This window comes from Monodelphis domestica, chromosome 2 (assembly GCF_027887165.1).
Source record: "Monodelphis domestica isolate mMonDom1 chromosome 2, mMonDom1.pri, whole genome shotgun sequence".
NCBI lineage: Eukaryota > Metazoa > Chordata > Mammalia > Didelphimorphia > Didelphidae > Monodelphis > Monodelphis domestica.
Window position 1 is genome coordinate 343993524 of NC_077228.1, and position 11552 is coordinate 344005075.

An 11552-nucleotide genomic window follows, 5' to 3' on the forward strand; every position below is an offset into this window, starting at 1 on the left:
TACAACTTGCCCCACCTTTATAGGCACCTAGCATCCCATTGTATCAATTCCAAAAAACAGGCATGGCTCAAAGAACTCCTTTCCTTTATAAGTATGGTTTTCAAGTATTTTCATTGATTAGCAAGGAGTTTTCTGCCCTAAAGCAGTCTTAAGTATGGGTGGAATCGAGGCCCTCCCATAGCAAGGAGTTTTCTCCCCTAAAGCAGTCTTAAGTAGGGGTGGAGTAGGGATACTCCCATAGCAAGGAGTTTTCACATTCAAGTAGAGTTCTCACTATCTGGTAGGGAATTATTTCAAGTAGGGAATTGGAGGATTCCTCAATGTGGAGTAAAATTTTTAACATTCATAAGTCTGTGAAATTTTAAGGTTTATACCCCAAAAACCTTTGCCACCAGCTTAAATCCTTCCTCAATCTCGGCCCACCTCAGAATTCCCATGAGATTACAAAGCATTTTGGGGAACTGGAGCAAAGGCTTGTGGGGATTGTAGTCCTGTATTCGAGTCTATTTTTTACAATTCCCCGTATGATCATTATTGGGGAGCAAAGTTTCCCCAAAAAGGATCATGAGAACATAATCAACTTAAACATTACAATAATTTGAGGATAAGAGAAAGAAAAAAAATTAAACCAATAATTGCTGAAACGCATTGACAAAAAGCCAGTTAGGGGGCAGTCCCCTTTGGCATAAAAGTATACATACAAATAAATGTTCAGTCAACCACACCCAAAGTTCAATTTTGTGCAACTTGTGGTCTGGAGGCATCTTCATGGTGGCTTCTCCAACAGATCAGTTCTGGATTCAGAGAGGTAGCATCTTCTTTACCTAAAATTCTTCTCAAAAGGAATTTAAACTTTGCAATTTAAACAATAATATTTTTTTTACCTTCTCCCCGTTAAGAGGGTGATTAAAAAACCGGGATCACTTAGGGATGCATGGCTGAGGTATATGAATCAATTGGCAAGAGATATTAAAAAGATATCAGAAAAATCCAAAAGAAAAGAAAAAAATTTCTGGATGAAAATATAGACTATCAAAATCTTATGTGTAAAAATTCCAAGTAAAAAGAAAAATAAATTTATAACAGGTCCTTCTACCAGGGCCCAATCAAAATGATCTAGCAATGATGCATTTACCCAGTCAGTAGCCAGGACTACAGAGAGTTGCCACACTATGAGAGGCAGAAAAGAAAGGGACCAGATTATAGGAGCCAAGTTTTCAGGGATACTCATCTTCAGAGTGAGTGTGGACACAAGGAAAGCTTATGTCTAGCAATGATAAACATAGTAACCTCGAGTCTTCACACTAGATTCAAGACCTTTGTATTGGCCTAGAAGTGCATCAATCCATCCTGGATTGGCTTTTCTTTGGCTCTGTGCAATGGCTCTTTTCAGTTTATTACATGAATGAGTTACACTAGTCCAAATTAAACAGCGGACCCCAAATGGTTACATTATACAAGCTGAGGTTTTTAAACTTGTGACAAGGGACAGAAGGGAATTTTTCTACTCATTGCAAGGAAATCCTCACTTAAGCTTCAGTGAGCCACAAGCACTTAAAACCCATGAACCTTCAGCTGGTCGTACTTAGCCAGTCCAATCTCGACGAGGAACTGGCATATGTTCTTGCGCTGGTCACCCTGTAGCTGAATTACTTCTCCATATTCTGGATGCTCAATTACAGTACCATTGCAGGCAAATTTCTTCTTGAATGCCTTCACTAGTTTCTTTTTATCGTAATCATCAGTGATCCCCTGGACAGTAGTGAGGGTCTTCCTCCTGTTTCTCTGTTGAATTCTTATATGGATATAATCCTCAGTCCCAGCAGGAAGCAGGTCATCACCCTTACTTGCATCAGCAAAGGGGTCTGGGAGAAAAAACAAAATTCTCACTCAGTGGCTTTGTAGCTGTGGATTTATTATTTCTGGCATAAAAAGCCTTTGTAGTAGAACTGAGAATTTTTTTTTACTCGAATAAATTCCAGAAGCCAGAATTTACACAAAAATTAGGCGACAGGGCCAAAGAGAAGCCCAGTCCAGGCCTGAAGGCCCTAACCAGCGTCCTTTAGACTTATCAGGAGAGCAAGAGGAACCTGAGTTAAGAGCGGCTCCGCCCTGCTGCATTCTGTCCTATAGACTTTTGGGATTAGAAATTACTTAACTGGACCCTAATATAGGGGCCTGTGAGAAAATTTTATTCTTGCTTTCTCAAATTTTTGTATACATAGATTTTTTTGATTTTTTGATACTGATTTTGAATTCTTCTTTAATATAAATATATGTATATATAAAGGATCTATATTTTTTCCTTAATTTTTCCCCTTTTTCTTCTTTTGATTTTGTTTTGTTTTCCTTTTGGATTAACTCACACACCCCCACAACTAAAACTTGCATCCTCAGCTGGACTCAGTGTTTTTTCAACACTTTCTTCAGGGGGGATTGTATTTCATCAAATCCAAGATTTAAATTTTGTTCGAGATAAATCTTCAGAGAAGAAGCTTACTAACTAACTGAACCCAGAGAATGAACTGTTTGCAGAAAGATATCTAAATCTTTTCACTACAGGAAGATCCAGAATGAATGGGTGTAGTTGATTGAACATTTTTTGAATGTACACTCTTATGCCAAAGGGGACTGCCCCCTAATTGGCTTTTGTCAATGCACCCAGCAAAACATTGGTTTGCTGTCTTTCTCTCTCCTCTATTTCCCCATATCTACAACTATTATAGTTTTCCTCTTAGTGGGTAAAATTTTTGTATACACTTACAGTTAGAATTTTTTGGGGTGCAGTATGCTTATGTTTAGTGATCAATTGGGGAGACTAGTCCCCCAATCATCATCAAGGGGGATTGTGAATTTTAAAAGTCTCCATCTTGGTCTAGCACCCAAAAATTGTGCACACCCACACTACATGGGCATGTGCTAGTCAATGACAAATCAGAAATAACTAACTGCCCACCTGGGCTGTCCTAAGCCAAGCTAGAGCCACCATTGGCACTTGTGAGGCACAGGAAGTGAGGTAGGGAACAGCCTCTGGAATTCGCTGACTTCCTGTAGAGAGGGCTAGTGAGCAGTTCGTGTTAGAAGCTTGAAGAGAGAGGAGGCCCGCAGACAGCTTCCCTTCAGATTGGTCACGTGAGTCAAGGACTGATTCCTTCCACCTTGGCCTTTGGGCCTAAACTCCCTCTGCCTTGGTCAGAGGTTGAGTAGCCCCTTTCCCTTTTCTCCTCTCTCCTTCTCTCTCTCTCCTTTTCCCTACTCCCATTGTGATTAAACCTCCATAAACTCCATTCTGACTTGAGTGTTTCATTTTAGGAATTTCATAAGTAAATTCCTGGGTGGCCATTGTTCAATATTATAATAATCTTAAAAAGGTGAAAATTTTCACCACAACACTTGTTATTGAATCATGGATCATCATCTCATTACTATATCCATCTTTGGCACAGATAGGGCCTTTTAGGCTTTATATTCTACTGGCATAGCCTTCAAGAATTCAGGATCACCTTTAGGTTGTGGTAGGTCACTGGAGGTGATAGGTCATTTTTGCAGAGGACTATTGAATCACTTCCTAATAGCCTCTGATTATGCTAAAAAAAAACCCCTCACTGACTCCCTCTTGATAAAAGGGAAAATACCAAACTCTTTAGACTGTCCTTTAAGACCCTCCACAGTTTGAATGCAACCTATCTTTCCAACTTTATTTTCTCTACTCTTCTACATGAACACTCTTTTGCTGTCAAGTTAGTCAAGACCTTCCTTTGTCTTGATACACTGTGGTACAATTGAATGTAATGGAGTTTTCTACTAGTAGCAATGCAATGATCCAGGACAATTCTGAGGGATTTATGAGAAAGAACACTATCCACACCCAAAAGAAGAACTGTGGGAGTAGAAACATGGAAGAAAAACAACTGCTTGATCACATGGGTCAATGGGGATATGATTGGGGATATAGACTCTAAAAGATCACCCTAGTGCAAATATCAATAATGTAGAAATAGGTCTTGATCAATGACACATGTAAAACCCAGTGTAATTGTGTGTCCGCTACAGGAGGGGGGTAGGAGGAGGGGAGGGAAAGAACGTGAATCATGTAGCCATGGAAAAACATTCTAAATTAATTAAATTTAATTAAAAAAAACCCCTTTGGCTGAATCATATTACCTCCTCTTTGATGTAATTTTTCACTATCTGAATTATTAACAATCACTTCCCTTCTTGAAGTATATTTTATATTATGTATATTTCCCATTGATCCACCTTTTCCTGCCCCTCCCAGAGAGACATTCCTTAAAATAAAGAATAAAAAAAAGCAAGACAAAAATTCAGTAAAACTAGCAAATATTGGAAAAGTCTGAAGATCTAGGTTGCGCTTCACACATGTGTTGTTGTTCCATCATTATTTTTAGTCATGTTCAATCTTAATCCACATGGGGTTTTCTTGACAAATATGTTGGAGTGGTTTATCATTTCCTCCTCCAGTTCATTTTATAGATGAGGAAACTGAGGCAAACAGAGTGAAGTGACTTGCTCAGGCTCACACACCTAATGTATCTCTGATCAGATTTGAACTCAGGAAGATGAGTCTTCCTGACTCCAGACCTGACACTCTATTCATTGTACCCCCAGCTGCCTTTTTCATCTATAAAATGAAGGAATTGGATGGAATGACTTCAAAGGTCCCTTTTAGCCTTGGATTTAGGAGCCCATTATCCTATTATTCAGTTAGCTTTGAATGTCTTCCCTACTCTCAGTTTAAATGCCCTTGCACAGACTAAATGTTTGTTGAATGACTAATATGGGAGTGTATTTTGCATGATAAAACATCTATGGCCCAGATCAAATTGCTTACCATCTCTGGGAAGAGGGAGGGAAGGTAAGCAGAGGGACAATTTAGATCTTATGATTTTGGAAAATATATGTTGAAAATTATTATTATTACATGTAAATGGGAAAATGTTAAAAAAGAAATGTTTATTGACTTGAATGTTTGTGATGCTATGAAAAAAATGGATGAATTTGAAGTCAGATCTTGGGTACAACAATCCCAGGTGTGCCACTTCTGTAACCTTGAATACATAAGTTTACCACTCTAGGTCCCATTTTTCTGATCTGTAAACTGAGGGGATTGGTCAAGGAGACCTCTTTAGTCTCCCCTCTCACAAACTTGAAATCTATGAACCCTTGTAAATTGAACAGCTGGACAAACTCCCATATACCAGGCATTTCTACTTGTGTGGTACCTGGAGTCAGGGGTAGGAGGATAGGAAACTTTTTTTCCTGAGATCTCAAGTTAACATGCAAAATATTATTCATCCTTGTTCTAGCTGAAAGAATACAAACCATACCCCAAACGTCATTTTATGTTAATCTGTTAAAATGACTAAAATCAAATCACAAGCTCAATGTTTGCAGAACTTTTTCCACTAACCATTATACTTCTAGTTATTCTGTAATAGAGCAGTTTTCTGAAATGAGAATGTAGGATGAAGCTGGATGCTTCTCTGTCCTCCCTCCCTCCCTCCCCCCTTCTCTCTCTTTTTCTCTCTCTCCCCTCCCTCTTCCTCTGTCCCTCTTTCTTTCCTTCTCTCTTCCTCTGTCTTTCTCTGTCTCCTCTCCCTCCATCCCTCGTCCTCCCTTTGTTTCTCCCTCCCTCTCTGTCTGTCTGTCTCTGTCCCTCTGTCTCTCTGTCTCTCTGTCTCTGTCTCTGTCTCTGTCTCTGTCTCTCTGTCTGTCTCTGTCTCTGTCTCTGTCTCTGTCTCTGTCTCTCTGTCTGTCTCTGTCTCTGTCTCTGTCTCTGTCTCTGTCTCTCTCATGCTTGATGATGAATGATTTTCAAATATCCCTGTGTACCTCTGTTAAGAGCCTGACCTTCTAGGGGAAATAATTGGCTCTGGGTATGCTCATCACAGAAGTGAACAGAAGGGTCACACAACTGGGAGTTCAAGATAAAAAGTCCAATGAATCTCAAAATAGGTACTCACACAGCAAAGAGAAGCAGGAGGCTTGTCTGGGAGACCCGGGCTCCAGAGCCTGCTACCTTCTTCTGTGATTAATTGTATCATCCAAATCGTCTTAATTCAGCCTGAGCCAAAGGTCAGGGGGCTCCTGACCCCTCCACCTTCCCCCTCCCACCTGAATGTCTGGCCATCAGAAGCTTGTCAACAACTCTGTCTGCTTGCATGTTTAGTGAGATCCACGGAAGAAGGAGCCTCTGTAAGATAGAGTACGTCCAAGAAATGGCAGGCTTGTTGGCAGCAGCCGGCAACTATCAGGCGGAGAGGTCTCTGGAGCATCAAAGGCATTTTCATCCCTATCTATAGGGCTGGAGATTTAGAAACGAGTGTGCTGCTCAATAGCCTGCAATTTAGTACATCCTCACAAAACGAGAGCCTGCCTTATAGTATATTATCACCACCCCCCCTTTTTTTTCAGCAGGCTTAACAGTTTCCTTCTTCACCATTATGGAGAAGTTATCTGCATGGACCAGGCTGTGGGCTGCGAATCACTTTCTTTTGTGTCTGCGATGATGGGCCGAGTTATTCTTTGTACTGGACCAATGTGGGATTTATGCAAGTATTCTTTTGTTTTTCTGTGTTTTTGGGGGGGAGGTTTCACTCTTCTCGATCCCCAGGAAACTGAAATCATGTAGTATTTTTTTAGATGAGCATGCACTCAATTTCCCCAAATGATCCTTGACCTTTTTTAATATCATTCTCTTTTATGGTCTATTTGGACACAATAAATCTCTTTTCCCAAACCAATCTCAAATTATATTCCCAAAGAGGGAAGAAGGTAATCATTGACATTCACTGAATCACAGAGATGACAATTCACATGACTCAAGCCTGAAATCAACCTAACAGCAGTAATAAAGATGAATATTATGCTGCCTTGAGGGGTAACCAATGTGTAATGGAAAGGTCTTGGAACTGCTATCAGGAGAATTGGGTTCCATTACAGCTCTGCTGTAGACTGGTTGTGTGATCTTGGGCAAGTCTCTTTACTTCCTTGAGTCTTGGGTTCGTCAAAAAGATGATGGACATAAGAACAGTTGTATCATTTGCCTCAGAAGATTGTTGTAAGGATCAAGGGAGATGATTATGAAATGCTTTTTAAACTAGTTTTTAAACTAGTTTACAGTTGGCAGTTATTAACATATTTTCATCATTATTTCTAATATGGAAAAATGCTTTCCTGAAGGTCAATTTTGTGAACAATCCTAAAGATTAGATTGTGAGACTACAAGTAGCCTATCCTTCTCAGCCTAGACCAACAAACCATGACTTCCTTTTCTCTTTGGGCTAGGGCCAGGGTTGTGCAGGAGCCGGATCATATAGGACTATTGTTAAATTTTCCATGTGGGCTTTTATTTAAACCCAGAAGTCAGCAAATGCTACAAACCAGGACTAGATCTATTGTTTTGCTGATTGTGAAGTTTCAAGAAAGTAGTGGATAAAATGCTAATAATGCAGATTAAACTTAAAAAGAATATCATGTGTACATAAAAAAAAACAAAACCTTACTTTCTGTCTTAGCATCAATATTGTGTCTTGGTTCCAAGGCAGAAGAGTGGCAAGGGCTAGACAAGGGATGGTTAAGTGACTTGCTCAGGGTCACACATCTAGGAAGTGTCTGAGTCCAGATTTAAAACCAGGACCTCTTGTCTCTGGGCCTGACTCTTAATCCACTGAGCCACTTAACTGCCACTGTACATTTTTTTTAAACCAGAGAGCTAGTTGTTAAATGTTTACCAGAACATTTTTTAATTTAAATTAATTTATTTAGTCAATTTGGAACATTATTCCTTGGTTACAAGAATCACATTATTTCCCTCCCTCCTCTCCACACACCCTTCCCATAGCTGACACGTAATTTATTGGGTATTACACATGTCCTTGATCAAAACCTATTTCCATACTGTTGGTGTTTGCATTAGGGTGTTCGTTTAGAGTCTACATCCCCAGCCATATCCCCTCGACCCATGTATTTTTTTAATATTATAGTATTTTATTTGATCGTTTCCATGCATTATTCATTAAAGACAAAGATCATTTTCTTTTCCTCTCCCCACCCCCGTAGCCGACGCGTGATTCCACTGGGTATCACATGTGTTCTTGATTCGAACCCATTGCCATATTGTTAATATTTGCATTAGAGTGTTCGTTTAGAGTCTCTCCTCTATCATGTCCCCTCAACCACTGTAGTCAGGAAGTTTCTTTTCCTCAGTGTTTCTACTCCCACAGTTTGTCCTCTGCTTATGGATAGTGTTTTTTCTCCTAGATCCCTGCAAATTGTTCAGGGACATTACACCGCCACTAATGGAGAAGTCCATTATGTTCGATTATACCACAGTGTGTTTGTCTCTGTGTACAATGTTCTCCTGGTTCTGCTCCTCTCGCTCTGCATCACTTCCTGGAGGTCGTTCCAGTCTCCATGGAATTCCTCCACTTTATTATTCCTTTTAGCACAATAGTATTCCATCACCAACATATACCACAATTTATTCAGCCATTTCCCAATTGATGGGCATCCCCTCGTTTTCCAATTTTTGGCCACCACAAAGAGCGCAGCTATGAATATTTTTGTACAAGTGTTTTTGTTCATTATCTCTTTGGGGTACAGACCCAGCAGTGCTATGGCTGGATCAAAGGGTAGACATTCTTTTATCGCCCTTTGTGCATAGTTCCAAATTGTCCTCCAGAATGGCTGGATCAGTTCACAACTCCACCAGCAATGAATTAATGTCCCTACTTTGCCACATCCCCTCCAGCATTCATTACTTTCCATAACTGTCATGTTAGCCAATCTGCTAGGTGTGAGGTGATACCTCAGAGTTGTTTTGATTTGCATCTCTCTGATTATGAGAGATTTAGAACACTTTTTCATGTGCTTATTAATAGTTTTGATTTCTTTATCTGAAAACTGCCTATCCATGTCCCTTGCCCATTTATCAATTGGGGAATGGCTTGATTTTTTGTACAATTGATTTCGCTCTTTATAAATTTGAGTAATTAAACCTTTGTCAGAGGTTTTTATGAAGATTTTTTCCCAATTTGTTGTTTTCCTTCTGATTTTAGTTACATTGGTTTTGTTTGTACAAAAGCTTTTTAATTTGATGTATTTGAAATTATTTATTTTACATTTTGTGATTCTTTCTATGTCTTGCTTGGTTTTAAAGTCTTTCCCCTCCCAAAGGTCTGACATGTATACTATTCTGTGTTTATCCAATTTACTTATGGTTTCCTTCTTTATGTTTAAGTCTTTCACCCATTTTGAATTTATCTTGGTGTAGGGTGTCAGGTGTTGATCAATTCCTAATCTCTCCCACACTGTCTTCCATTTTTCCCAGCAGTTTTTATCGAATAGTGGATTTTTGTCCCAAAACCTGGGATCTTTGGGTTTATCGTATACTGTCTGGCTGAGGTCGCTTTCCCCCAGTCTATTCCACTGATCCTCCTTTCTGTCTCTTACCAAATTGTTTTGTACCAAATTGTTTTGATGACTGCTGCTTTGTAATATAGTTTGAGGTCTGGGACTGCAAGGCCCCCCTCATTTGTGTTTTTTTTTTCATTATTTCCCTGGGTATCCTTGATCTTTTGTTATTCCAAATGAACTTTGTTATGGTTTTTTCCAAATCAGTAAAGAAATTTTTTGGGAGTTCCAGGGGTATGGCACTAAATAGATAAATAAGTTTGGGTAGGTTGGTCATTTTTATTATATTGGCTCTTCCTATCCATGAGCAGTTAATGTTTTTCCAATTGCTCAAGTCTAGTTTTAGTTGTGTGGTGAGTGTTTTGTAGTTATGTTCATATAGTTCCTGTGTTTGTCTCGGGAGGTAGATTCCTAGGTATTTTATTTTGTCTAAGGTGATTTTGAATGGGATTTTTCTTTCTAGTTTTTGCTGCTGAGCTGTGTTGGAGATATATAGAAAAGCTGATAACTTATGTGGGTTTATTTTGTATCCTGCAACTTTGCTAAAGTTAATTATTTCAATTAGCTTTTTGGTTGAATCTCTAGGATTCTTTAAGTAGATCATCATGTCATCTGCAAAGAGTGATAACTTGGTCTCCTCCTTGCCTATTTTGATGCCTTCAATTTCTTTTTCTTCTCTAATTGCTACTGCTAGTGTTTCTAGTACAATGTCAAGTAGTAGAGGTGATAATGGGCATCCTTGTTTCACTCCTGATCTTATTGGGAATGTATCTAGTTTATCCCCATTGCAGATGATATTAGCTGATGGTTTTAGATATATACTGTTTATTATTTTTAGGAACAACCCTTCTATTCCTATGCTTTCTAGTGTTTTTAATAGGAATGGGTGTTGTATTTTATCAAAGGATTTTTCTGCGTCTATTGAGATAATCATGTGGTTCTTGTTGGTTTGCTTGTTGATGTGGTCAATGATGTGGATGGTTTTCCTAATATTGAACCAGCCCTGCATCCCTGGTATAAATCTTACTTGATCATGGTGGATGACCCTTCTGATCACTTGCTGGAGTCTTTTTGCTAGTATCTTATTTAAGATTTTTGCATCTATATTCATTAGGGAGATTGGTCTATAGTTTTCTTTCTCTGTTTTTGACCTGCCTGGTTTTGGAATCAGTACCATGTTTGTGTCATAAAAGGAGTTTGGTAGAACTCCCTCTTTGCTTATTATGTCAAATAGTTTGTATAGTATTGGGATTAACTGTTCTCTGAATGTTTGATAGAATTCACTGGTGAATCCATCAGGCCCTGGGGATTTTTTTCTTAGGAAGTTGTTTGATGGCCTGTTGGATTTCATTTTCTGATATGGGATTATTTAAGAATTCTATTTCTTCTTCTGTTAGTCTAGGCAGTTTGTATTTTTGTATATATTCATCCATGTCACTTAAATTGGTATATTTATTGCCATATAATTGGGCAAAGTAATTTTTAATGATTGCCTTAATTTCCTCTTCATCAGAGGTGAGATCCCCCTTTTCATCTTTGATGCTGTTAATTTGCTTTTCTTCCTTGCTTTTTTAATTAGATTGACCAGTACTTTGTCTATTTTGTTTGTTTTTTCAAAGTACCAGCTTCTTGTCTTATTTATTAAATCAATAGTTCTATCACTTTTGATTTTATTAATTTCTCCCTTAATTTTTAGGATTTCTAGTTTGGTTTTCTGCTGGGGGTTTTTAATTTGGTCACTTTTGAGGTTTTTGTATTTGCATTTCTAATTGATTGATCTCTGCTTTCCCTTGTTTGTTAATATATGCACTCAGGGATATAAATTTACCTCTGATTACTGCTTTGGCTGCATCCCAAAAGGTTTGAATGGATGTCTCGCCATTGTCATTTTCCTCGATGAAATTATTAATTGTTTCTATGATTTCTTCTCTAACTAAACGATTTTGGAGTATCATATTGTTTAGTTTCCAATTAGTTTTTGATTTGGTTTTCCATGTACCATTACTGATCGTTATTTTTATTGCCTTGTGATCTGAAAAGGCTGCATTTATTATATCTGCTTTTCTGCATTTGTGTGCCATGTTTCTGTTACCTAATGCATGGTCAATCTTTGTGAA

At 38.5% G+C, this 11552-nt stretch overlaps 1 protein-coding gene across 1 annotated transcript; it reads right to left on the reverse strand.

Annotated features, from left to right (window-relative positions):
• Nucleotides 1-1554: 1554 nt before the first annotated feature.
• On the reverse strand, nucleotides 1555-6184 carry LOC130456946 (eukaryotic translation initiation factor 1-like). The gene is made up of 2 exons (XM_056814729.1): nucleotides 6136-6184; nucleotides 1555-1865 (listed from the first exon to the last, which is right to left on the reverse strand). The coding sequence occupies exons 1-2, from the start codon at nucleotides 6182-6184 to the stop codon at nucleotides 1555-1557; spliced, it is 360 nt and encodes a 119-aa protein (XP_056670707.1).
• Between the last annotated feature and the right edge of the window lie 5368 nt (nucleotides 6185-11552).

What these genes read in the sequence shown, in the direction of transcription:
- LOC130456946 (XM_056814729.1), bottom strand. Translation starts at nt 6,184, where the DNA reads ATGCAAGCAGACAGAGTTGTTGACAAGCTTCTGATGGCCAGACATTCA. An exon ending in TCTGATGGCCAGACATTCAG is followed by an intron (nt 1,866 to 6,135) that starts GTGGGAGGGGGA and finishes TTTTTCTCCCAG; the next exon opens with ACCCCTTTGCTGATGCAAGT.